Source organism: Corylus avellana, chromosome ca8, assembly GCF_901000735.1.
Source record: "Corylus avellana chromosome ca8, CavTom2PMs-1.0".
Classification (NCBI taxonomy): Eukaryota; Viridiplantae; Streptophyta; class Magnoliopsida; order Fagales; family Betulaceae; genus Corylus; species Corylus avellana.
The window spans coordinates 176853-204788 of NC_081548.1; the positions used below are offsets into that span (position 1 = coordinate 176853).

A 27936-nucleotide genomic window follows, 5' to 3' on the forward strand; every position below is an offset into this window, starting at 1 on the left:
GCATATAAATAAGCATCAAGGAGCAACAAAAAGGGTAAGACACACCCAAGAACTCGGGACATCCACTACATGTCATTCCACACATGCTGACTTAAGCATTGGAAAACCTTCAGCTACGGCTGGAGGTCTTCTCACCTACTTTTCTTTTGCAGCAACTTAAAAGAGTCTTACAATTGATTGTACGCAAAGAATTATCCTAGAAGATCTAAGAAGCAAATGGATAACTTGACTCGAAAAATACACCAACAACTATACTTGTGTCCAAATTTATGGCAGCCGTGGAACTGGATATTATGATTGTACAAGGAAGATCTGGCTAGAGTTAAACTAAGACCACTTGTACTAAGGTTTCGTGAAGCAGTAGCCATGACCATCTCAAATATGATTTAGTATTATCATTAGATCATATATTATATAGATAATTATATCATAATTATTTACTTATACATAAACTTATATAGTAGATACTTATATACAAATATACATATATAATATTTAGGGTTAATAACTTTTTTGGTACCTGAGTTTTCACTTTTTTATTTTTTTCCCATGAGTTTTAAAACATGACAAATCTAGTACCCAATCTATGCGAAAAGACGGAATCAATACCTCTGTTAGTTCCGTCAGTTCCAATTAACGAAATTTCCATGTGTCACTCTCATACTACGCCACGTGTCATAAAAATTTAAAAATAATTAAAAATATAATATAATAACATAATAATAATAAAAAAATAAAAATAAAAAATAAAATAAAATAAGAAGTTACATAGAAACTCTCGGTGATCTTCGTCTCCGGCAACTTCGAAACATTGGCCACAGCGTTTTCTAGAAGCAAGACTTCATAGCAGGAGTTACTTCCAGGCCCAATACCTTGACCGGCATTATCTTTTCTGGGTGGGTCACAATTTTCCGCTGGCAGAAATTTTCGGCAAGATTCCGGAGACAGAGAGGCTACCGGAGAGTGCAATCGCAATCCTTTTTTGATCGAAATTTCTGTCCCATATGTCTGGTCGGCACTGTTTGGCGAGGAAAACCTGGATTTTCAAGTGATGGAGGAGAAAAGTTTTCGACGTACCGCTAATTGTTCAGAAAACAAGGTGAACCCCCTTCATCCTAATTTGTGTAAAAAAAATATGTGAATCCGTCTATTTCTTAAGACTAGTTTAATTTGTGCCAAAAAATAAGTATTTTTGATGACTTTTTTGGTACCCCATAAATTTCCAAGAATTCTTTCCAGAGCAAATACGCAGCCTATCTGGAAGAAAGGATTTCGGGGGCTCATCAACCAAGCCGGAAAACTCGAATCGGTTGTCACGTCTCAAGGCTTGGATTTCTGATGCTACGAAGATAAATCAATCAACATGGTATTTCATAAATTACCCAAATTCTACAAAGAGAAATCAATCGACATGGGATTTCCAAGTGTACTTCACATTTTGCGAAGGCATTGCGGCTCTTGTCAACATGTTCTTCGATTTGAACAGGGCGGCGAGAGGTTTAGCTTGCGAAATTCTCAAGAGGGCTTCCCGGCAAACTCATAAAGCTTTCATTTTTTTTATTTTTTATTTTTAAGGTTTAGTTTTTTTAAAAAAATTATTATTTTATTATTTTTTATTATTTTTAATTTTTAGGACACATGGCGTATTATGAGAGTGACACGTGGAATTTATGTTAATTTGGACTAACGAAACTAACAGAGGTAGTGATTCCGTCTTTTTGCAAAAGTTGGGTACTAAATTTGTCATGTTTTAATACTCAGGGGAAAAAAATAAAAAAGTGAAAACTCAGGTACCAAAAAAGTTATTAACCCTAATATTTATTATTTACTTACTTGTAACTTATGTTATAATATGATATAACATATATATAACACAAATCCTTAATGAAATTGATGGGATAAGTCCAAATATGGAGAAGGGGTTAAATAAGAGCACTCTCAATAGCTTAGCCATTTTTTAAGTCGACATGACTAACCAAAACCTATTTTTTATAGTTTAGCTAACAATTTTCAAAACCACAATCCACCAGTTTGTCTAAATTTCTCACTATTTTATTAGAATAAATGTTTTTAAAATGTTGATGTCAATGTTGTTGGTCTTCAAATCATAGATCGATAACTCTAACAATATAGATCGGGCATCTTCCCATTCATTCATGACTCCCTTTGTGATGAACAAGCTGTAAGTGTGTGAAATATAAAATAGACTCCAATAACACCTAGATTGGGGTTGAATAGATATATGCCAATATAACACGGAATTAAAAAAATCAACCAATCACAACCAAATAATCACCAGAATATGAAAAGCAATCAAACAATTAACACAAAGATTTTGATGACGAAGTGAAAACCTTTTGAAGAAATCTTTAAAAGTAAAACTACTATGGGGTAGCCTATCCAGAAAATCAATACACTAAGAAGAATTAAGCTGTAATAGACTTCCTCTTATACCAAGACAAGTGACCCACTTAATTCCTACTGCAATAGCTTTATAACTTATGGGCAATTTTTCTTCTTAATCTCCTCTATTGGAACTCCAATACAACTTTAGCAGATTTTCATGGTTGGTTGTTAACAATAATCTAATATCTAAGAGATAACTAACTTGAAACTCTAGATCTAAACCTCTCTCTTAGCACAATGAATTGTATAATACAAAACCCTTTAAAATTTGTTCTTAGAAGTTACCTTAAACATACTTCAAGAAAAACTAATACAAGTTGGAACAAGATCAAGAAAAACTAATACAAGTTGGAACAAGATCAAGAAAACCTAATAGGAGAACGAAACTTCGGATGTAATTCGCACAGATTTCCAGACTAATATTGTGGGACAATACTGAGTTAACTTTGAAATGCTGCTGATTTCACCTTAATCCAATACTTAAGCCAAAACCTATGGTCAAAACACTGAAACATATGTAGAATAATAAATTGAATCAAATCCACTTTTTAGTCCAATGAATAAGATTCTTATTTGCTCATTTCCTTGATTGATTAAACTTAACTACATCATAGTAGTCTTTTATTCATGATTAATTAAGCTTAACTACATCTTATAGGTATTCTCTAGACATCTCGTTTGTATGTAGATCGGAAAATAGAAAAATAACAACATAAATATAACAAAAATCCAAACAACAATTGCAACAGTGGAGAAAACGGCGACAATGAGGAGTATAAGTGCGCGTGAAGGCCAAATGGGGGTGGTAGATCAGAGCTTGGAGGGTGGCGGTGAGAAGTGGAGAGGCCGAAAAAAGTGGTGGAGTGGCGTATCGATAGGGAAGAGAGACAGATGATAACAAATATAATTTGGAAAAACCAAAATAGGTTATTCAAATCCTTCCTGTGTGCAAGCTGCAGGCTGGAGAAGGAGCAGAGACAGTGGACAAGAGGCTGAGGTAGACAAGATAGAGGGCAACATGACCGAGGCGAAGGAGGGACGATGTTATAGTGGTCGGAGTTGGTTGTTTGAACATAAAAAACGAAGAGGGAAAAAATAAAAAGAAGAAACACTAAGAGAGAGAGGAGAGGAGGAGGAAGATCCATCTCTCCTCCCCTAGCGCCTAGAGGCATGCCGAAGGCGGAGGAAGAACCTCACAAGAAAGGAAAGGGAATAAAAGGGAATAATAGAGAGTTTATTTTCCTAAAAAGTAAGAGAAATGCTATACTTATTAAATTTTGTATTTAAAAATTAATTTTTAAATGATGTGTGATCTAATATTAATGACATATTTTTTAAAATAATAAGTGATATGTCATTTAAAAATGAACTTTAAAATTTGGAAAAAAAAAAAAAAAAAAACGTCAATGACAAATACAGAAAACGACGTGAGATCTCCGTCAACTGCCACGTGACATTGTCATATTGTACACCACAAACAGACAAGATGCCACAAATACACTGCAAGATTTGAGAGACAACACACGCACCCACGCACGCACCTGCACACACGCTTCTCTTTCTTTTTAGTTTTCATTTTCCTAAAAAGAAAGAGAAATGTTGTGTGTCTGTGTCCGTCTCTGACAGTCTGACATCTTTAGCTCACTCATCACTCACCACCTTTACCTCACTTTCGTCTGTGTCTTTAAGCTAAGGCTGCTTTCTCTTTTCGTGAATGGATTCTCGAGCTTACCTCTTACCCCAGGATGATCCTTAACCTGTTCATGTCACGTCTCCCGTTTAGTTTGGTTTGCCCATTATCTACCTCTCGTTTCTTTTGATTTCTACTATTATCAATCTGATTTTAGATTTAGTACGCGTTTTACTTAACTATCTTACCTCATCATCTTGAACAATCCCAAATATTTTCTTTTTATTTTTTTTTATTTTTTTATTTTTTTCAAGAATCCATCCTAATCCTGGAATTTAGATAGCTGTTCTTTGAGCTGTAAAACCAGATTCTAAGTGCCTTTTCCACTTTACCTTATCGGGTTCTATTTGAAACTCTTGTAGTACCCTAACAATCATGGGTATCATTCCATTTGTGCTTTGGTATTGGATTCAACTATAAAAGCTCTTGCTTTTCTCTTGTACTAGTTATATTTCTTAGATCAGCTCTTCACGTTTCCTTTTCTTGCTCCGTTTGGGTATTCATATATCAAGTAGATTTGAGCTTCCACTCCCTCTTGGCTTGTTTTGGGGTTCTCTGTTTACTGGAAACTGCATATATAGTGAAATCTCTTTGCTTGTTTCATGCTATTTTCTAGTTTCGTTCCAGTTGAACCAGAGCCATCTTTAGCTTAAAAATTCTTAACTTCGTTTGCATTTGGGTATTTTGCATAGACTGGCTACCAGATTTGAGAAAGATCATGGGGTGCCTTTCATTGCCTACTATTGGTTTGGTTTTATTGTGTTCAATGGTGTGCACGGTGAGTGGTATTGGTGCCAACTGGGGCACACAGACCAGTCACCCTCTGCCTCCAGATACAGTAGTGAGGCTGCTGAGGGAAAATGGGTTTAGAAAGGTTAAGCTTTTCGATGCGGATTATGGGGCATTGAGAGCTCTGGGTAAATCTGGGATTGAGGTCATGGTAGGGATTCCTAATGATATGCTTCAATCTCTTGCCAGCAGCATGAAGGCTGCCGAGAAATGGGTTGCCAAAAATGTCTCCACACATATCACCACCAATAATGTCGATATCAGGTGAGCTTCCTTCATTTCCCCCTTTGTCTGGTGGTAATGCTAATAATGTCAACGTCAGTGATTTCTTGTATAATTTCTAGCTTGCTGACTACTTCCGCTGTAATATTTGTTAAGCCTTTTTCTTCAATTGAATTGGTTGAAAAATTATCAATTAATAAGCTTCTTGTTGATGCCATCTTGGTGGAGTTGTCGTTTCTGGTACTTACTAGGATGCTTATGGTTGGTCTGTAATATAAATCAGCTCTTGGCTCGACGCAAATCAGTGTCTATGAATGAGCCATGGATGGAAGGATAAGTCAGAGTCTGGTATTGCAGCCGTTGCAAGTCAAAATTTGTTTGGAATGTTGTTCAATCAGCCGTTGTTGATTCTGGGATTTCATACATCTTTCCATTGCTAGCCATTTTCAGAGTCTATATTTGCTTTGTTTTCTAAATTTCCTCGAAATACCTTTCAATCAGTGTAGAAAGTGTTGTTTCTTTAATTGCGTGCAACTATGGCTTGTGATTTTTGTTTCCAATTTGAATTAGTTAGGCCCCGATACATTCTTAGCTCCAGCCCTTTCTTTACATAATTGCCTTATGTTTCAGTTTATGTGGACTTTCTGATGTTGCCAATCTTCATATACTTTATATTGTGGGCTCTACAACTTTATGTTTTATTTTTAATTTTATTCATTTTCACAAGATATTGGCTCGTTGTCTTTGCAACAAAGCACATCCATGGTCTTTTAGTTTATATTTTTCTTACAAATGCTAACTTGAGGCTGATAATTTTACTGGGACAGTATCATTTCTGTCAACTTTCCACTGTAACGTTTACTTGAGTTCTTGTTTTATAAGAAAAGTGCAAGTCAGTAATATGTTGAGTCTCTTGATCAGTATGAGCTGTTTAGTGTGTCATCTTACCAACTTTTTGTTTTTTCTCAAAGTTATCTTACTACCTTTATGCACGTGCACAGGTTATCAATGATGCAGTTCAATCTCTTTCATTTTTTCTGATCTTCATCGTTAATTCCTTGTGTTCTCCCTGTCTCATCTGTCTGTTTCTTTTCTGTCTCAATGACCCTAACAGATTTAATGCTGGTGTTATTAAGGTTCCTAATTGCTATGTGGATTTACTTGAAATAATCCGAACCTTTTGGAGTATATAGTGGGAAAAAAATGACAACCAACCTAAAGTTAAAAGTTACGATCTTCTTCAATAATCTAATCTTAGAAGTAAAATCCCACCTACTTTCAGGCAGCGGTTGATTTTTTTTCATTCCATTAAGCCATATTATATAGGACCACATCCTATGTAATATTATAAACCACCATAAAATATCTTATGCTTATATTTGACCTTTCCATAAGCCTTTTGAAGTCATATTACATGCTAGTGCAGCCATGCTCTTATTGTAAACAACTGCACATGACAAATTTCTTTGAGTATTGCCATGATTTTAAACCCGATTGGTTATCCTGTTTTTCAAATGCTAAACAGCCTAAACTTTAGCTGAAAGTCAATAAAAAATTTATTTTATGAAAGAGTTTACAACTTTTACATTGAAAGCTGGGGACCTTCATTTCAATTAGCATTTAGTCAACACTTGGATTGTATATGTCATATGTCTGCTTGCCATAATTATTTCTCTTCAATCTCAAATGATTCATTATGTGCAAGAGTGTCTTGCCTCCTAAATACTCAATTAACTATTTTTTGGACCTGCTTATTGTCCAAATAACTGTTATTTTACATCTGAAGGCCTTTCAAATTTATATGCCATGTAAGTATAATGTTTATGAAATATATGAACTTTTTATGCCAACCAAAACCTAATGTGGAGATCTCTGACTTCTTGGCAATTTAGTTGAGGATTTCATTTGCTAAGAAAACTGAAACAGCATGAGTCATCTGTTGCAGTCATGTTTGCGTGCATTGTATTTTGTAGCATCAGCATGGTCATAGTTCTCTTATGTCTATCTTTGTGCTGGATTGTTGTGTTGTTAACATTGATCTTTCTGAAGGTCTTGTCTCAGTAATAATCTTTACGAGATAGAAAAAATAATGAGTTACAAGAAGAGAAGCCCGGAGGTGGAGGTGGAGGTGGCTGAATAGAAACTTATTCTTGTGGATAAGATGGTTTCAACAATAATAAAATATGCTGTCCATGCTCATTTGGTTTCTTACTCTGATTTTGGTATAATGATGCTTAATAAAACCTCTATTCCAATTTGGAGGAATTCTCAGATTTGGTTAAGGTTGCAAGAAATGTCTCAACGGCTTTCCAGCTCATCAATGTTCACATGAATCTACAGGTATGTTGCAGTTGGAAATGAACCGTTCTTGTCGACATACAATGGAAGCTTCCTCAGAACAACCTTCCCTGCTCTGCAGAATGTCCAATCTGCCTTGATAAAAGCTGGTCTTAGCAATAGAGTGAAGGTGACAATCCCCCTTAATGCTGATGTGTATGCAAGCTCAACTGACCTTCCTTCTGGCGGTGACTTCCGTGCTGATATCCATGACCTTATGCTTGCCATTGTCAAGTTCTTGAATGACAATGGTGGTCCCTTCACAGTGAACATCTATCCATTTATAAGCCTCTACACTGACGCCAACTTCCCTGTTGAGTATGCCTTCTTTGATGGCAACGCATCACCTGTAATGGATGGTGGGACGACGTACTACAATATGTTTGATGCAAATTATGACACTCTTGTGTGGGCCCTCCAAAAGAATGGGTATGGAAATTTGCAAATCATAGTTGGAGAGATTGGGTGGCCGACTGATGGAGATCAGAATGCTAACAATGTGTATGCTCAGCGGTTCAACCAGGGCTTCATGTCCCATATATCCGGTCAGAAAGGGACCCCAATGAGACCTGCGGTGCAGGTTGATGCATATTTATTTAGTTTGATTGATGAGGATACTAAAAGTATTGATCCAGGAAATTTTGAACGCCATTGGGGAATATTTACGTATGATGGGCAATCAAAATACCCGCTTAATCTTGGTACCACAAACTCAGGATCCTTGGTGTCTGCAAAAAATATACACTATTTGGACCGCAAGTGGTGTGTGATGAAGCCATCTGCTAAACTTGATGACCCTCAAGTGCAACTAAGTGTGAGCTATGCTTGTGCACTTGCTGATTGCACGAGCCTTGGATATGGGACATCTTGTGGCAATCTAGATGCTCGGGGAAACATCTCATACGCATTTAATAGTTACTACCAGAAGAATAATCAACTTGATGGCGCTTGCAAGTTTCCCAACCTTTCAATGATCACCAAATCAGATCCAACAGTTGGCAATTGCCGATTTGGGATAACAATGGAGCCATATTATGGAGGTGCAGAAAGGATACTTGGGTGTCTCCAAAAGCCATTGAGTTTGGTTTTTGGCCTTATTCTCTGTTTGCTAACAATTCTGTGAATTCTAAGCTTCTAGTTCCCGAGGTACTATTTTTCTACTAGTCTTATTTGCTTTGTAGCATAGTGTAGTGGGAGCTAAGAGCAATCGATTAATGGCATAACTTTAGTTCAATTTTTGCAATCTAGATGACAAACGTTCAACTTATCTAATGTATTCATATCTGAAGTCAAACTGCATTAAGAATGTTTTATGGATGTTGAGTAATGTTTGTGTATGGCTGACAGCGTGGTGGCATGGACTTGCACAATGGTGCACAATTGAGTAATGCACCCAAATGGATAAGGGGAGCAAATGTCATCGGGCAGTCTATAGTTTGATCACATGGCTTCATTGTCCAGAAAATTTGCATTGTCTCAACTGTTAGTGACAACATTGTTCTGAGCATTTCGGCAGCCAAGACTAGTAGTAATAAAAAAGATTGTAGCATGGATTGCTTAACAATAATAATTGAAGCAGTCGCAAGACATTAGTCTACTTAACAAACATTGTAATTAAACATACTTGAACAACTACAATAATCATCTTATGTATATGTATATATCCTTGTTTGTTCACCCGCCAGATAGGGTTAGTACTCCTCCACCCATGGACTCAGCTTTGGCTTCCCATTATTCCTAAGAGCCTTCCAAACAACACTATTACACTTGAACCCGGACCCAAAAGCGATTTGCCAAATTCGATCGCCACTGTTGATCCTTGAGTTCGCTTCCAAGTAAGCCAGCTCATACCAAATGCTACTACTGGAGGTGTTTCCGAATCGCTCCAAAGTTTTCCTTGATGCCTCCATGTACTCCTCTGTGAGCTCCAAGTTGTTCTGTATCTCGTCCAGCACTTTCTTGCTTGTTGCCAATATACAAACATGCTCAAAGGCAAGCTTATAGTCAGGAATGTAAGGCTTGGCTTTCTTCTTCTTAAAAAGCAAATTGGTGAAGAAATGCAGTTGTTCAGAAACAGGTAGGACTAGCGGGCCAAGAGTGGTGATGTTTGCCTTCAGTGCATGCCCTCCCACCTCAATCACGTCTTTGCTCACCGAGATACCTTTCTTCCCTTGTGCATCTTCCCTTATTTGTATGCTTTTGTAGCTCCTATTGTCCATGGCTTTGTGGGTTCGAACCAGCTGCGCGCATGCAACATGAAAATAAACTTGTAAACCTGCAGACAATATATGTTTATATGAAAAAAGTAGGTTGTTGAGATAATCTAGATCATAGCTAGCAAAGTGGCACCTGCTTGAGTTCATACTTGGAGCGCCGGCTTTCAAGGCGGGAGCTTGAGAGCAACATGGCTGCAGCCCCCATCCGAAAGAAGCAATTTGCAAGGAGCATGTCAGGGTCATCACCGTTGTACCATGTGTATGTCACGGCTTCTGCACTGACTACTAGAGCATAGGAGCCCGGATAAGCAAGCAAAAGGTCTCTAGCTAGATCAATAGCTGTAACTCCAGCAGCACAACCCATGCCACCAAGGTTGAAGCTATGAATATTGTGCTTAAGCTTGAAATGGTTTACTACCATTGATGAGAGCGAGGGAGTGGTATTTAGGAACCCACAGTTGACAACTAGAATTCTTATGTCCTTTGGCCGGATTTTGGTGGCTGCAAGAAGGTCATTTATCGCCCCAAACATGACTGCTGCTGACTCTTCTCGGCCGTGTTTTAGGGATGTTTTGAAACCAGGGCGGAAAACTGCGCGTGGCAGGTAGCTTTCGTCGCCTATGCCAGAATTCTTGAGAACACGTTGCTGAAATTCAATTGCACTATCACTGAAGTCGCCACATTTTCTTGCCAACTCAATGAACTCCTCCTTTGAGATCTGTGCAAATAATTAGTGCGTAAGAAGTTGTCTAAATTAAATGCTGACAAATTTATTAGTAAAGGAAAATAAATATTAAGTGTAGGTTAATTACCTTAAGGTCATTTGGTGGGCGATAACAAGCGAAATCAACTAAATAAATGGAGCGAGGTGTCGAATCGAGATAAATGTATAGAATTAAACCCAATAATCCCAGCATAAAGAGAGCATCTGTAAGATCACATTTCTGATAGAAATCTTCCCATGAGAGCTTTCTTAACTCAACACCCAAGACCACTGTGAGGAGTGGTGCAACCAAGAAATAAAAGCTGTGGCCAAGGAGATAACGATATCCAAGCTTCACATATTTCAGATTAACTGAGCTAAGAAAATCCGGCAACCTAGGCCGGACCTTCACTGAGAAATTAAAAGACCCAGCATTTGGCCCCGAATCCTCAACACCCCGATTCACAATGTCGGTTGAAAATCGCTCCTGCTCCCTTGCCATGGGAATATATATATATATATATATGGGAATTATATAATTATGTATGGAGTTAAAAGTTTACTTTCGTGCCAGGAAAATGACAAAATAATTGAATGAGAGTGAAATTAAGGCATTAGTACTTACTAGTAAAGAGGCACCAAAATTTGAATGGGAAGATGATATGAAGAAATTAAGGGGGTGCAATTGAATGGATTTATATATCTATATATATATATATATATAGAGAGAGAGAGAGAGAGAGAGAGAGAGAGAGAGAAGTAATGAAATAGTGTGTATATATATATGGAAGTAGTTACGTTTAAGTATCTAAAAATATATAAGATCTCAGTAACAGAAAGTAGGCCTTTTGTGCATGAAGCCGAATGAGCAGCGGGTTTGTAGCACCAGAGAAGTTGTGTGTGAGGAATTATGATGGGTTCTTTTTCTTGTTTTTATTATTATTATTTTTTAAAAATGATTGACGTGAAAGAAGGGACCGGGTCAGACTAGTGTTCGCAGAAGATCGAAGTTCTCGTGGAGGCAAACACCTTCGTTCACAAACAACTTCTTCTCTTCTAGTTCTGGTTGTAGAGCTCGTGGAGTACTCTTCCAATGAATGCATGGTTTTGGTTATCTTGCCAAACCGATCCATTTCAATTTCTTTTTCACGTACAGAAAATGTAGCATGTGGAATTCCTACTACTTCATAACCATTTTATAGGAATAGGATATGCACTCATAAATTAATATGTTGTCATTTCTTAATTCCTAGATCTAAATCTAAATACAATAAATAATTCTATGCATGCATGGTTCAATAACTTTAGAGCATTCACATTTAACTCTTCAAATTTTTTCTAAATTTAACTCTAAAAATCGATCTACTTAATTAGTCACTTTTCAAAACTATTAAACATCAAACTCTTTAAATATTTTTCTACTTTAATTAAATATTTTATTTTATTGATAAAACCAGCTTTTTGGATTCTTTGCATTAAAAATTTATTTTAATTAGTTGAAAAGAGAGAATTAAAGTAGGAAAGATAAAGAACATCAAAAAAAAGATAACTTTTACATTTGGAGAAGAATTATATGGCAAGAGTTATATATATATATATATTTAACATTGGCAAATTAAAGAGCTTGTTAAATAGTATTTTTGTTCAAATTTTAGAGAAAAATCAAACATAAAGATCGTTCAAGTCAACAGCCACCAAAGGTATTGATCACACCAACGGCAAGAATCAAGAATTTATAGGTTCCTAGTAAAGAACATATAGAAAATTTATCTTCATTCCCATGAAAAAGTATGGGACTCCATGGCCATTCGCTATTTATACTGCAGATTCAATATCACACAGAGACACCAACATATATATTGCTTTAACTATTTTATTTACTAGACCTTCCATCCTACAATTACATTTGTAGGCAATTAATGAATTTGATATGAAAAGCTTGCAAAAGTAGAAAGTTCAGATCTATACAATGTTATTGGTACAATTCGAATTGAAGGACCGTTCCCCAGCTGGTAAAAGGTACTTCCTATATCTATTTTCTCAACAAATGGTTGAACCTAAATCAAAGGAGACCACTAATCGGTAATAACTCGCCCAAGAAAAAAAAACCACTTCCACAAATCAGTTCGATTGTGGAAAAGAGAGGAACCCACCCCATAATTTTATTGCGAAAACGTCACATGCACGTCCTGGCGCTTCTCTTTGCAGACGCACGCTCAAGATGGATGCGCACCCAACGGTCCCAACTACCCAAGGGTGTTGAGAAGGAGATGAGCCTAAGTTTCTGTGAGAACTAGATGAACCAGTATGCTAAAGTTGGAGAAGGTGACTGACGAGCTCAGATTTTTTTCACGTCAGTCAAAAAAAGAAAAAGAAAAAGACAAAAAAAAAAAAAAAAACACCCAACACGCATTGCACGTCCCAGCGAAGCCCAAATTTGTTTTTTAATTTTAATTTTTTTTTATTTAACTGACGTGCCACGCCAGTGCCACGTCCCTTTTGAAAGTAATTGTAAGCGTAGCGTCACCTCAGGCTCAGGGTTTGAGAGGGTTTTGGGTTTGGGAGGTCGAGAGAGAGATGAAGCCGTTGGTGGGAATGGTGGTTTCGAACAAGATGCAGAAGTCGGTGGTGGTGGCGGTCGATAGGCTGTTCCACAACAAGCTCTACAACCGCTATGTGAAGCGCACCTCCAAGTTCATGGCCCACGACGAGAACAACCAATGCAACATCGGCGACCGCGTGCGTTGTTTCATTCCCTCGCCCTTCCCTCTCTCTCTCTCTCTCTCTCTCTCTCTCTCCGCCTCTCTAATTTCCCACCAACTAATTTCTAATTCATTGAATTTCAGGTCCGATTGGATCCATCAAGGCCGCTGAGCAGGCATAAGCGTTGGGTGGTTGCTGAAATCCTCAAGAGAGCCCGAATTTATGAACCTCCCTCGGCTGAGTCTCGATCGCCACCTCCTCCTCCTACTTCGACCTCCTCCTCCTCCTAAGGTTTGCTGGATTGTTGTTTGCCTTATTATTGTTTCCCGTTTTCTGTTTTCTCTTTTATAGGGCTGTCGAAAATTTTTATATTGTCTGTGGTTTTAGGTATTTTTAAGGGGTCTGAGGGAATTGAAATATGAGATTAGCACGTTGTTTGTTAAGTATCAAGCTAAACAATGCAGCAACCTAATGCTAATAATTTTTTTTTTTTTTTTTTTTTTACCTCTTGAATTTTTTGCGGTTTGCTGTTCTTTTAAATCAGGAAAATGTAATCGATTATGAAATAAGTCTAAGCATGGCTCTACAGCTTCAGTCATTTAAGATTGAGTAGGGACCCTTTGTTAGGAGTTAGGAGTACTTCTGATATTTTACTTTATTTGCAGGTGACATTTCACTTTCTTCTACACAACAGCAGGTTCCAAGAACTGGTTAGCATCATCTGCACAAGCTTGATGGAAAATCAAGATTTTTCTTTTTCTTTTTTGGTTTTGTGATTTTGTTTGTATCCAGGTGTTTGAACCACATTAGGCTGGAGCATGATTAAGAGAGACTTATTGCCCCTACTGTGTACTGAGTTCTCTTACATAATTTCTTTAAATGCATTGCTGTTCATTCATAGGATTTCAATTTAATACCCTGTGGATATTGTTTCATTCACTAGAAATTTAAGCTTTGCATTCGAAAGAGTTAAGGTCCTTTCCTTTCATATGATGGAAAAACTCAATTATTTGCCAAACGACCTTTGAACTAAATGGCACCTCCTCCCTCCATAAGAATGTGATGGTGAGTGGAAGTATGGGTTTTATGTGTTGTGTAAGAAGCGGGTTCAACACATGAAAATCTGATTTGTTATTAGGTTTTGGAGACCTGCCCTGTTTTCACTTACTCCCTCGGGTCATGAGAGTTTATAGGTTATTGTTTATGATTAATGTTTCTCCTGATAGAGTAGAATGTAGCGTGGGTGCATTAGGGCTTGGAAACCTAATGCTTGATTTAGGTTTTGTTGTATATCTAATTTTTTTTGGGAATAAAATTTACTTATCCAAAAGAAAAACAAAAAAGCTCAATTGTCACTGCAGCCTATATATTTACTTGCCTGTCTTGAAAATTTGAAAGTAAAGATCAAGACGGTCATTACATAGATTTGGTTTTAATTAGGTCCGGCGTGAGTATAATTAGTTTTGTTTTATGTGTGTTAGATTGGTTGTTAGATTGAGATGGGACCATTTCATGTGATTGACATTGGTTTCAGATTGGTTCTTTGCTTGTTTGGACTTTTCTTTTTGGTATGATGTTGAAAATAAATCCAATTGCATTTTGTATTTTGAGCCTGTCAACTGTTCGATGAAATGCTCGGGTGAAAAACAGCCTCTCTACTCTAGTATAAGAAAAACGGCCTGCCAACATCAGAAGAACTCTTGCTGATTGTTCTTGAACCTTACTGTCACATATTTGATAATCCAAAGCTGTTATCATTGCCCCAACCACTTCTTCTCTATATACATTGAACTCCATAGTATTACCCTGCAGCATAAGTGCTATTGGTTATGGGAATTTCTCAAGAATGCACAACTTTATCATACAAATGGCTTGTTTGGTCTCTCAGAATATTTGACTAACATTTTATGTTTGTATGACAATGAATGTGCAAGACTTAGAAGGTGCTAATACTGGTCTTGTATTCATTTGAGTGGTGATGGGAGAAACGTTGTGTAGAGCTAACTAAATGACTTCGTGTGGATCTAACAAAATGTTTTGTGCAAACGTTTACATTTGATGCCATCTCAAGTGGAAGGGAGAAACACCTCCTACTGAGAGAAAAAAAACTCTCAATTCCCACCTCACAAACCCTAGCTATGCCTTGTCCATCTACAATATATGTGTTGAGGGAAGCACAAGAGGATATGATGAATGAGGAGAGTGGAGGTGGGAGGATTGGCTTGTGGATGGGACAAACCATGTTAATGGTCCTTCCTCGAGTCAAGATTGGGACAATGGGGTAGGGGAGTCTATGGAAGATGTGCGGGCAGATCCCACTGAGATGGTTCCTGCGAACGGTTTGGCTGAGTCTGTGGGGGATTTGGTCCTTGGACGGGAATATGATGATATGCTCTACGAAGACCAAGTATTTCGATATGCCTCACTGAATTCGGTAAGAAAATATATGCAACTTCTTTAGCTTTCTATTTCTATTTGTGATTGTGATATCAATATAATATGTTCATACGAAGTGCTAATCGATATGAATATTATGATTCTTTCTCTTCAATCTCAAATGATTCATCATGTGCAAGAGTGTCTTGCCTCCTAAATACTCAATTAACTATTTTTTTGGGCTTGTTTATTGTCCAAGTAGCTGTTATTTTACATCTAGGGCCTTTCAGATATATATGCCATGTAAGATAATGTTTATGAAATATATGAACTTTTTATGCCAACCAAAACCTAATGTGGAGATCTCTGACTACTTAGCAATTTAGTTGAGGATTTCATTTGCTAAGAAAACTGAAACAGCATGAGTCATCTGTTGCAGTTTTGTTTTTGTGCATTGTACTTTGTAGCATCAGCATGGTCGCACTTCTCTTATGTCTATCTTTGTGCTGGATTGTTGTGTGTTAACATTTATCTTTCTGAATATCACGTCTCAGTACTAATTTTTATGAGAGAAAAATAATGAGTTACTAGAAGAGATACCTGGAGGTGTAGGTGGCTGAATGGAAACTTATTATTGTGGATAGATTGTTTCAACAATAATAAAATATCCCGCCTAACAGATCTGTAATGACCATATTGAACTAATTTGATTTCTTACTCTGATTTTTGGTATAATGATGCTTAATAAAACCTCTATGCCAATATGGAGGAATTCTCACATTTGGGGAATATTGCACGAAACGTCTCAACATCTTACAGCTCACCAATGTTCACTTGAATCTACAGGTATGTTGCAGTTGCAAATGAACCTTTCTTGTCGACATACAATGGAAAGCTTCAATCTGCCTTGATAAAAGCTGGTCTTAGCAACAGAGTGAAGGTGACAATCCCCCTTAATGCTGATGTGTATGCGAGCTCAACTGAGCTTCCTTCTGGTGGTGACTTCTGTGCTGACATCCACGACCTAATGCTTGGCATTGTCAAGTTCTTGAATGACAATGGTGCTGCTCCCTTCACTGTGAACATCTATCCATTTATAAGCCTCAACACTGACGCCAACTTCCCCGTTGAGTATCCCTTCTTTGATGGCAGTGCATCACCTTTAGTTGATGGTGGGGCGAGCTACTACAATAGGTGATTGCTATCATCCACTCCTTAGCTTAGTAGCTCCATTGTGTCTGGCTAAAGCTGTACAAAGTCATGAACATCAACGTCTGTAAACAGAATTTACAATTGTAAACAAACTTTACAGTTGTAAACAAAGTTTACAGGTGAAGAGGGTGAGCTTCACTAACTCAGTAAGTAAACGCACAAAATGTGATAAATCATAAGTTGCAAACATTTATTGGAAACAATTCTTTATTGCAAGTCATAATAAAGCATGCAAAATAATTATTTTGAAAATTATGTAACCAACTCTAAGCATAAACTTGGAAGAGAATAACTTCAATGTGGTCCATGCATAAAAGTGGACTTTTGTGGAAACTATTTAGTGGTTGCCACATTAGCTAGAACATTCTAACAAAAAAATAAACACCCACACTTAATTATATCAGGTTTTATTATTTTTTAAAACAAAACAAATGGAGAGGGTGGCAAAGGGAGGTGGGGCGGTTCGTCGCCACCCCCAGTGGCCGGAGGTGGCCGCGAGCTGCCCCTAGTGGCCGAGTGTGGCCACGAGCCAACCCCAGCGGCTTGGGGGAGAGAGATTCGGCCACTGGGGGTGGATCGCGGCCACCCCCAGCGGCCTGGGGGTTGGCCGCGATCCACCCCCAGCGGTCTACTCCAAGCCGCTGGGGGTGGCCGGATCTCTCTCCCCCAGGTTGTCGGATCTCTCTCCCCCAAGCCGTTGGGGTGGATCGCGGCCACCCTCAGGCAGCTGGGGGTGGCCGAATCTCTCTCCCCCAGGCCGTTGGGTGGATCGCGGCCACCCCCTGCGGCCTTGGGGTGGTCGGATCTCTCTCCCCCAGGCCGTTGAGGTGGATTGCGGCCACCCCTAGGCCTTTGGGGGCGAATCGCAGCCAACCCCTAGGCCTGGGTGGCGGCGACAGGGAGAGGCTGGGCGGTGTCTGGGCGTGAGCAGTGGATGGAACCGGTAGGGAGTGGTGGCTAATGTCTTCGAGGGAAAATTAATCCTATTTTTTGCTTACATACATTTTTTTTTGCATTTTTCTTAAAATGTTGATGTGTCAAAATTTGTGTGGTTTGCACTAAAGCTCTCTTTTGTGCAACGACCACACAAGATGCACTCAACTTGGAATCATGTGAAGCTTATAAATCAATCAAAGCTTTCCTTCCCTTTTTCATGAGCAAAAAACCCATAAACCTAGGCCCATAAAAGGTTGGGGAGGCTGCACGGATGCCACTAGGCATGATTAGTCATGATGAATATATATGTCTATGATCATTTCACTCACCTTCCTTCTTTCTTCTCACCTACGGCTGTAATTTGTTAGTTAAGAACTGCGCATATATATATATAGCTCTGCTCATCAATCATCAAACCATCAAACCCTCAATTTGCTTTCAACGTTTCCACCTACGAGTCGAGCTTTTGTTTCTTGGTGCACTAAAAGCGATGGAGGTAGTTTCTATATATAATGTAATCTCTTCGCATTGGTTGCTGTTTTCTCTTATTCAAACAAAATCGCTATGAAACTCATTACAGGTTGTTGAGCTGAAGGTACGCCTGCACTGCAAAGCTTGTGAGAAAGCAGTCCGCAAAGCCTTGTGCAAGATTAAAGGTACGTAAAAGTTAAAACAAGCAAGAAAATGTAACACAAAATTCAGATGTCGTAAGACTATGCACAGTTACATGCACACACATATATAGATTAATTAGTGAAATGCTAGTCATACGTAAATCCAAAATATAATTGTCTAGCCTCTTTCACGGGTGGCCAACCACTCTACCAGCCCAATCAAACCTCTAACTAGGAGTGGTGTCGGGGTGGTTGCAACCACTAGACCATCAAATCTCTTGAATCCGGTGGTCATGGCTACTAATCTCTCCGATCTGATGGTTCCGGACATCAGATCTCTTTGATCTAATATTGGTCACGATAGTTGGGGTGATATTGACGCCAACTAAGAGAAAGTGTGTAAATGTTTTTAGTTGACGTGACATTGCCATGTCAGCGCATAAGGGGGGATCGAATCGAGTGCGTAAAATGCATGTATAGGTAGCATTCCTGGAAAAGAAAATTAAAATGGTTAGACATTAATTGTGGTTTGGTACAGGGGTAACTTGCGTGGAAATAGATGTGGTATTGAACAAGATCACAGTGCTGGGCTACATTGACCGTAAAGTTGTGGTGAAAGCTGTGCGCAAGACAGGAAGAAGAGCTGAGGTGGTATGGCCATCATCATGTCACTGGGAGAAGGCTGAGAAGCCCAGATCACTTCCAACTGGTTTTGGGTGCGTCATCCCTAGATGGGGTTTCTAAACTTAATTTAAAATTAATGTAATCTTTTGGTTGCAAGAATGAGAAAAATAATAAATTCATTTTCCCTACATTATTTCATACAGCCTCTATACCCCTTATTCCATTATAGTAAAGAAGCAGAATGTGAACATGAATAACAGAAAGTGGTATTAATGATCATATTCCCTACATTAAATATATTTTCCTACCAATATAAAGTTAATGGTATATATATATTTTTTTTAATAAGCAAAGTATGGATCATAATCACTCAACTTTATGTGCTCTTTTATGATTTGTTTAGTTACTAAACTTCCTATAGAGTATAAATGCATACACAGAGACAAAAATCACTCTTCAGCATAAAAATGCTACTCTTCATACCTTTTTATCACATTTATTTCATACTAGATGACATGGTTCATTTTAAGTAACTTTTTTTTTTTTTTTTTTAGTGTAATGCTCTATACTACCCCAATATCCAAATACTATTCCACTATATAGACGTGACAATGCTAATCAATTTTATTTTATTTTATTTTATTTTAGCAATAGTTGATCCAAAGGTGAATTGACATTGTCACGTCAATATAATAAAGTAGTAGTAAAATGACATGAGAAACCACTTAAAAAAATGTTATTCAGTAAGAAATTAGTGTGATAAATAGCTGTGAAAAAATATCATTATTAAGGCTCCGTTTGTTTCAGCGTAAAATATTTTTCATTAGAAAATGTTTTCCGCCGAAAACATTTTCCAATGAAATGGTACGTACAAAAAATCACAAATATTTTTTTATATTTTTGTTCAATCATATTTACCTATAGAAATCAATATTTATTCACTTCATAAAAATATTAATATCATTTTTTTTTATTAAAAAAAAATCTAAAAATTTGAGTTCCAACGGTGGTGCATCAGGTCACTGCCGACACTCTACTAGGACCCCACCATAAACACACACAAGTACATGTCCCGGGAGTGGTATCCCGATTGGTCCCAATGACGAAGTTCTGGTGAGGCCTGGCGGTGTCTTGACAGTGTCCCGACTAGGTCCCGATGGAGTCTTTGTGGTGTCCCTAACCAGGTCTCGATGGAGTTTTGACAATGTTCCAACGGGTCTCAACGGAGTCACGGCCAAATCCTGGCAGTGTCTTGACATAATATTTGTCTTAATTGCTTGTTTGCCTCGTTATAGGTGGTTATTTGTGTAGATTCCTATGACTTTTAGGTGGTCTTATTTTTTTAGGGGTTGCTCATGAATGTTTTTGTTCTTGTTAAGTTTCCAGTAAATTCTTACTTATCCAAAAAGAAAAATGTTATGTAAAATATTCATCCAAAATCCATTACCTTGAGAGACGGGGACTGGTAAGTTTTGCTAATTTTATTTTCCATGGAGTGTATCGAATATGACATCATTCTCAAATGGTAGCTCAATCATCTACGTCTCATGAAATAAAAATTATTAGTTCGAATCTCTCCTCTCCTTTCCCCTTCCCTTGTGTGGAGATATAAAATAAATAAATAAATAAATATATATGACATCGAGTGAAACATAGAGATATGTGATGTCAGGCACTAAACTAACAAGCCTCTCAACCCATGACATCAAATTGGCCAAAAGTTGGTTCATCTCTTATTCATTCTTCGATCAAACGGTTCACATCAACTGCTAGTCCTTCAATATCAATTCCAGCCATTCACTGTAAAATCAGAGACTTGGTTTCCGAAGGACAATATCACCGGACACTAGAGATATACAAAGAAGAGGTCCATCTCTCAGGTCTCCATGCAACCCCCTCCTTTCTTCCGTCGGTCATCAAGGCATGCTCTCATGCTCAGTCCCTAGATTTTGGCCTTCAGCTTCACTGCATAATCCTCAAGACTGGCTCTGATTCGGAGGCAGTTATATCCAATTCTCTCATTTCTATGTATGCTAAATTTTCGATTGTAGAAGCAGCACGTCAAGTGTTCGATACAGTGCCTAATAGAGACACAATCACATGGAATTCCCTCATAAATTGCTATTTACAAAATGGGTGTTGCTTCCAAGCTTTAGAAACGTTTAAGAAAATGTATTTATGTGGTTTTGTACTGAACCTGGAGTTGATTGCCAGCATAATATCAACTTGTGCGCGGACAGGAGAGTTCAGTCTAGGGAGACAGATTCATGCCCTTGTTATTGTTCATGGAATGATCAAGGAGTCAGTGTTTTTATCAACTGCTCTGCTTGATTTGTACATGAAGTGTCACCGCTCATTCCTGGCTTTACGTGTTTTCGAAGCAATGGAGGTGAAAAATGCGATTTCATGGACCGCCATGATATTTGGCTGCACTGCTAATCAAGATTACGATATGGCAATCGATTGCTTTCGAACATTGCAGGTTGAGGGGATCAAACCCAATCGAGTAACGTTACTCGCGGTCTTACCAGCTTTTGCAGAGTTAGGCTATCTTGAGCGTGGGAAAGAGGTTCATGGGTATGCTTTTCGTCGTGGGTTTGTCTCAGATCATCATTTTTCAGCAGCTATGATACACATGTATTGCAAATGCCGAGAAACTCTGCGTTCTGCGGAGTTAATCTTTGAGAAGTCTATTTTTAGAGATGTTGTGATGTGGAGTTCAATTATTGGGGGCTATGCTCGAAGTGGGAATAGTGCCAAAGCGATGAAGCTTTATAGCCAAATGCAAACTGAGGGAATTGAGCCAAACTCTGTAACTCTGTTGGCCATACTTTCTGCCTACACTACTTTATCTTCACTAAACCATGGCTGCGGAGTCCATGGATATATTTTGAAACGTGGCTTGAATTTTGAAGTTTTCATTGGCAATGCACTAATAAATATGTATGCAAAGTGTGGCTGTCTCATGGCTTCACATCAAATATTCGAAGAAATGCCCATCAGAGACTACACTTCATGGAGCACATTAATCAGTGGTTATGGTATTCATGGTTATGGTAAAAAAGCTTTGCAACTCTTTCATGAGATGCAAGACACAGGAGTGGAGCCAGATTCGATCACTTTCCTTGCTGTTTTATCGGCTTGCAATCATAGCGGCCTAGTCGAAGAGGGACGAGAGATCTTTGATCATGTAATGAAAGATGATAAAACACCCTTAACTATAGAGCATTGTGCGTGCCTTGTCGATCTCCTGGGAAGATCAGGGAAGGTCGAGGATGCTTGTGAGGTTGTAAGAAGTATGCCCATGAAACCAAGTACAAAAATTTGGAGCTCTTTGGTATCTGCTTGTAAGGTTCATGGAAGATTGGAGATGGCAGAAAGGTTAGCCCATTGGCTTATCAAATCAGAACCTGATAACACTGCCAATCATACTATGTTGAGCATGGTTTATGCTGAGGCTGGTAATTGGGTTGGGGTGGAAGAGGTGAGGAGACTCACAAGGGTACATGGCTTGAAGAAATGTTATGGATTCAGCCGAATTGAGCTGGAGAACAAGAGCTTGTACTAAGAGCGTCTATAAAATAAATGCACGATTGTATTGTAAATTATGGATTTGAGTTGAATGAGACTAATTTGGTTAAACTGTTAGTTAGGTAAAAAGAAAGAAAAAAAGAAAAAGAAAAAGTGAAGTAACATCAAATGGACTTGCGGGAAAAACCGTAATTAGGAAAATACTGTCGTTCGATGGAAAAGAAAACATCACATCTGTAATGGGTTTTTCTTATAATTGGAGTTTAAGGTAATGAATTAGAGAATTGAGAACCTCCACGGTGACTTATATATATATCCAGAGTGTGAGCATTCGCGTCCGGTTAGTTAAATGTTATTTTAGCTAATCATGATGTTAAAATAAGAGTAAAAGTAGCTACATCTGGCTTAGAAATTTGGAATAAACGTTAAAAGTAGCTTGTGTTGTTTCAATCTCTCTCTCTCTCTCAAGTCTGATTGGATCTACTTTTTATATTCCTTGTGTATATAAGTTGAGCTCTTCTATACTTTCTAATGAGATTGATTTACTTGTAAAAAGAAAAGAAAAAGAAAATCTATAACTTTTGCTTGGTCTGCCTTACTTGCATGGCTTGATGCTTTTGGTACTAGTGAGCTAGCTTGACATTACTAATCTATACTCGGTAGAATTGAACGGCAAGGTAACCCATTGAGTTCGGACTGTAAATTTAAAACCAAAAGTTGTCTGTTATTATCTTCTAAACAAAACTTAAGATAGGGTAGAGCTGGCGCAGTTGATATGTGATATCTACCAAATTATAGATGCAAATGATACAGTTCATAAATCTTACTGCTCAATATGTCTCATAGCATTTAATCAGAATGTTTTTTTTTAACATCTTGAAATTTTTGCTGTTTGCTGTTGTTTTAAGTTGCAACCGAATGCAAGCTAGGAGCTTTAATGGCTGTAATTTACTCTGAGGTAGTGCTTTTGTCGCTAACTAATGCAATTGCAGGAAAATGTAATTGATGATGAAAATAAGCCTAACATGGCTCCACTCTACCGCTTCAGTCATATGAGATTGAGTTGAAGCCCTTTGTTATGTGTACTTCTGATATTTAACATTCTTCGCAGGTGATATTTCACTAGGGACACCTGAAAGCTGAGAAGACTGAGTTGTACACAACAGCAGGTTCCAAGAATTGGTTAGCAGCATCTGCACCAAGCTTGATGGAAAATCAAGATTTTTGTATTTTGTGAATTTGTTTGTATCCAGGTGTTTGAACTGTATTAGGGTGGAGCATGATTAAGAGGAAGACTTATTGCCCCAACTGTGTACCGAGTTGTCTTGGATAAGTTCTATAAATAATGCATTGCTGTTCATTAATAGGATTTCCTTAACACCCTGTGGATATTGTTTCATTCACCAGAAATTTAAGCTTTGCATTCTAAAGAGTTATGGTCCTTTTCCTTTCATAAGATGGAAAAACTCAATCATTTGCCAAATGACCTTTGGACTAAATGGCACCATAAAAAATGTGATGGTGAGGGAAAGTATGGATTTCATTTCATGCATTGCGTAAGGAAGGAGCGAGTTCAACATGAAAATATAAATATGATTTATTATTGGTTTTGGAGACCTGCCCTGTTTTCACTTACTCCGTCGGGTCGTCAGAGTTTATAATTGTTTAGTGAGTAATGTTTCTTCTGTTTTAGAGTAGGATTAGGGCTTGGAAAGATTTAGGTTTTGTTGTATATCTATTTTCTTCTTGATTATGTCTGACCCACTTACTCGGGAGAGCCAGATGGTCTAAATTATTGCAATTAATTGCTCGAGTTGTACGTAATTTAAAAAGTCGAAATCTGCCTTATTCCGAACAATTTAGAGTGCCAAGGCCTAACTACAAAAGCAAATTAGTCTCGTAGGCTCGTAGCCCTCTATGCTGGCTCAGGGCACACTCTTTTTAGATTGTAATGTTATAAGTAGGATTAATGTTATTTTAAATATAATATGATATTTAAAATTATCATTAAATTTAAGATAATTATTATTAAATTTTAATTTATTAGTGATTTTAAATGCTACATCATATTTGGGAGGACTCTAAAAAAAACTCTATTACTACTTATATCTTTACTCCTCGGAATATGTCCGCCACTGTCACTGTACATCTGTACGCAATTAAGGGCAGACACGTAATTTACAAAGCCTGGGCAACAGTTATCTACTAGTTCAACCCAAAACCGTTATCCTCTTGGTCGTACAGCTCCAGCTCTTTGGTTTCGGTCCAAAGAGAATAAGGAGGCCCTCTTTTCTCAGGTACTCTTCCCTACGCAGTAGCAACCAAGAAAACTTGAGGTGGGGTTTGGGTGTTTATGCATTTACTCAGTTGGTACGTGATTTTTGCACTCTTTGATGCTTTACTTTCTTCGGTTTATCTGGTGATGCATTTCTTGAATTACATAGAGAATCTTTCGTCAATTTTTGGTTGAACTATGAACCACATATTAGACCTTAAACAAACCAAAGAAAGATGTTGTCTTTGAGTGTGTGGGTAGCGAATGAGGGTTTTAGTTGTCTCACGAGCACAACTTGGACTGCTTTTTTGCTTTTTTGAGAAGCTGAAAAATGTGGGGTTACATTCATGTTCTTAATGAGCACTTCAATGGTCTTATGCCACAACTTCATCTTTATTAACCGGAAACTGCATCGAGGATCGTGTTCTTTCCGCGATTCATCCAATTCTGTGGCTCAATTGGGTTGGAAGCGCAGGTGGGTTAGTGGGCTTATTCCGAATGCTAAGAAGAATAGCCGCCATTCGAGGAAAAGGAGTTGGTGGAAGAAGTTCTTTTTCGAGGAAGAAGGGAATTGGCTTGGTTTGAAGGATGATGACATGCTTGAGGACCAATCGGAGGGCTCAAGTGATGAACAGTTGTCTGAAGGAGACAAGTTTGAGGCGTGGAAGAGGAGGGCCGAGGCAATCATAGAGTTGAGAGAAGCACAAGAGGATATGATGAATGAGGAGAGTCGGAGATGGGAGGATTGGCTTGTGGATGGGACAAACAATGCTAATGGTCCTTCCTGGAGTCAAGATTGGGACAATGGAGTAGGGGAGTCGAGGGAAGATGTGCGGGCAGATCCCACTGAGATGGTTCCTGAGAGGGGTTTGGCTGAGTCTGTGAGGGATTTGGTCCTTGGTCGGGAAGATGATGATATGCTCTATGAAGACAGAGTATTTCGGTATGCCTCACTGAATTCGGTAAGAAAATATATGCAACTTCTTTAGCTTTCTATTTGTGAGTGTGATATCAATATAATATGTTCGTATGAAGTGCTAATCTATATGAATATGCTTGTTGGGAGATAAAGCGGTTATGGAGTTTTTACCTAATATATATAGATGAACATCACTCTAGCCCAAAAGCCTAAGCTAATGGGCTATGGTCAATTTATGTATATTAACTACTCTTTTTCTTTATACTTTCTCAATGTGGGACTCAAGACTTATAAGTGCACTCACAACATATGCATCACGTTAATATTTATGGGTTTCTAATGCTATTCAAGTTGATGCATCCTCACAAATAATGATCACATGTGAAATAGTTGAGATTGCAAATTGGCAACATCTCACTAAGGCAACACAATACTGGTATTTGTGCCTGACCATCTAGAGCACTTGAGTGGTCTTTTTAGATTTTGACACTGAAATTTACCTTTTGTTTTTTCTCTTGAGGACCCTGGTCAAAGTGCTTGATTTCTTTAATAACACCTTTAAGTAAGAGGAATTCATAAAGTTTCTTTCTAGAGATAAATTCATTTGCTGCTCAATTTGAGTGTTTGGTTGACTTGAGATCCCCTGTATAGGGATTTCAGATGTCTGCAGACTGCTGGGTATCTAATGCTTTGGATGTTCAGTAATGGGTATAAAATCCTTGGGACAGGCACACTATCAATTTTGAATGGAGCGGAACATTTTTAAGACCTACCTATTCAATACTCTTGGTTTTCAGGTGTTGGAATATTTGGATAGGAATGCTGGTCCTTCAAGACTGCTGCTGCTGTAGTCTGATCGTGGAACCATCTCTGCTCCAAAGCTTTAATAAGCAATTTGGTGTGGTGGATTTGTGGGTGTCTGTGGGAAAGAGAGTTTAATAATTAAAATAATTGAATTCTGACAATTATATGGCATTACATTTCTCTCTTCATTACAACATGCAGTATTACGAGTCATAATTTGAATTTAATTTTTTACTTAAAGAAAAAAGAATGATTTCAATTATTTTACTCCGTCTGCCTGCCTATAATCGTTCTTTTAGAAATTTGGATAATGTTCTGATTTCTATTGTTAAACCTAACTTGATGTCCTAAGCTATATCCTTCCTTGTTTCAGGCTAAATTTTTGGCTGTATTGATAATTATACCCTGGGCCTTGGATTTTGTGGTACATGACTATGTTCTCATGCCTTTTTTGGACAGGTAAGTTTTGAGACAGTATGATTTTAGCTTGCATATTACCTAATATTTTCAAACAAAAATATGATAAAGAAATATTCTTTTGCCTATTTTTTCAAGATTAAATATTCTTCTTTGCTTGAATACATACACTCTCCCAAACTTGATGACTGTCTCTTAATCATTGTATGTATCCTTTTGAACTTCCCCCTGAGCATTTTCTGAACTTTAAAGGGAAAACAACCAAAAATCTGGAATAATTCTAAATGAATATTAACTTTCTTTCCAATCATCTTTGTATACTTCCTGTATGCCTAGGGGCGCCTACGCTTTTTGTAAAATTTCTGTTATTAGCTATCAAATAAAAAAACTTTCTTTCCAAATACTTGTGCATTTCTTTCTTTCCATGCTCTGTATGGAGTAGCAGAAGGAACTACATTCTATAGGACATTCCTTCCATAGCTAAAAAGCCACTAAATGTTGACGCAATGTGAAATTGCCATTGATGCAGTAAAAAAAAAGAAAAAAAAAAAAGTATTATATATATATAAAATCCAAGAACACTCCAAAGTACTAAGAATAACTTAGATTAAATGATTAGAACAAGAAGAACATGTTTGATTAGATGGACATCTCACATTTTTCAGCTCACAAACATAACAAGGATATTGATTACTTAGTCACTCTGTATTAATGAGCTGGTTCATGCATCTATTGGTGTTGTAGTCCAGACAAAGAATGCAACATTAGTGGGGACTTGAGCGTGTTAAATTATCATACTGAAGAGGAATTTTCAATTAATGGTTGCTTGTCTAAATGAAAACCGCTGAGAATATTGTTGGGATCCAGGCAACAAAGCACTGATTGTGGGAATTAGAAGCAACACTAGATGATTTAAAACATGAGATATCTCCTTGTCACTGAAATTCTTTGTGAAACATAACGATTGAGGACTAGGATCAGAGCCTTTTGGCTTATATGGGCAATTTGGGCCTGTCCGACAGTGACAGCATTAGTAACAGGCCCTTGCACACAGCATTAGTCTAGTCAAACGTTCACTTTATCCTGGTTAGTTGCCATCCACCTGAAGCTGGATACCTTTCTTATTGAATTTGCCTGTTATAGATCCTTTTGAAAGCTGATA

At 37.8% G+C, this 27936-nt stretch overlaps 4 protein-coding genes and 1 long non-coding RNA gene across 10 annotated transcripts in view; 4 read left to right on the plus strand and 1 right to left on the minus strand.

Moving 5' to 3' along the window:
* The first annotated feature begins 3969 nt into the window (after positions 1–3969).
* Positions 3970–9061, plus strand: LOC132190384 (glucan endo-1,3-beta-glucosidase 6). Of its 2 annotated transcripts, XM_059605360.1 has the most exons (3): positions 3970–5149; positions 7448–8590; positions 8792–9061. In XM_059605360.1, exons 1-2 carry the CDS (start codon positions 4815–4817, stop codon positions 8565–8567), a joined length of 1455 nt encoding a protein of 484 aa, XP_059461343.1. In that variant the 5' UTR covers positions 3970–4814; the 3' UTR covers positions 8568–8590; positions 8792–9061. The 2 variants fall into 2 exon arrangements, with proteins under 2 accessions (XP_059461343.1, XP_059461344.1); XM_059605361.1 differs by lacking the exon at positions 8792–9061 and having other exon boundaries at positions 7448–8777.
* A 67-nt stretch (positions 9062–9128) lies between these two features.
* Positions 9129–10871, minus strand: LOC132190385 (3-ketoacyl-CoA synthase 10-like). The gene is made up of 3 exons (XM_059605362.1): positions 10473–10871; positions 9794–10378; positions 9129–9684 (listed from the first exon to the last, which is right to left on the minus strand). The coding sequence occupies exons 1-3, from the start codon at positions 10863–10865 to the stop codon at positions 9136–9138; spliced, it is 1527 nt and encodes a 508-aa protein (XP_059461345.1). The 5' UTR covers positions 10866–10871; the 3' UTR covers positions 9129–9135.
* Positions 10872–13735: 2864 nt separating this feature from the next.
* On the plus strand, positions 13736–19026 carry LOC132190386 (uncharacterized). Of its 3 annotated transcripts, none has more exons than XR_009441127.1 (4): positions 13736–15500; positions 16289–18086; positions 18171–18246; positions 18743–19026. It is a non-coding gene; the product is annotated as an uncharacterized LOC132190386 (long non-coding RNA). The 3 variants fall into 3 exon arrangements; XR_009441126.1 differs by having other exon boundaries at positions 16289–16636; XR_009441125.1 differs by having other exon boundaries at positions 16289–18246.
* Positions 19027–20494: 1468 nt separating this feature from the next.
* LOC132190057 (pentatricopeptide repeat-containing protein At4g31070, mitochondrial) lies at positions 20495–23789 on the plus strand. Of its 2 annotated transcripts, XM_059604939.1 has the most exons (2): positions 20495–22312; positions 23471–23789. In XM_059604939.1, exons 1-2 carry the CDS (start codon positions 20528–20530, stop codon positions 23483–23485), a joined length of 1800 nt encoding a protein of 599 aa, XP_059460922.1. In that variant the 5' UTR covers positions 20495–20527; the 3' UTR covers positions 23486–23789. The 2 variants fall into 2 exon arrangements, with proteins under 2 accessions (XP_059460922.1, XP_059460921.1); XM_059604938.1 differs by lacking the exon at positions 23471–23789 and having other exon boundaries at positions 20495–22644.
* Positions 23790–24574: 785 nt separating this feature from the next.
* The window catches only part of LOC132190079 (chloroplast envelope membrane protein), a 17862-nt gene continuing 14500 nt past the window's right edge, over positions 24575–27936 (plus strand). For both annotated transcript variants that reach the window (XM_059604959.1, XM_059604960.1), the window contains exons 1-2: positions 24575–25596; positions 26731–26816. In XM_059604959.1, the coding sequence (XP_059460942.1) occupies positions 24982–25596; positions 26731–26816 (701 nt within the window). In that variant the 5' untranslated portion in view covers positions 24575–24981. The remainder of the gene's footprint in view (positions 25597–26730; positions 26817–27936) is intronic.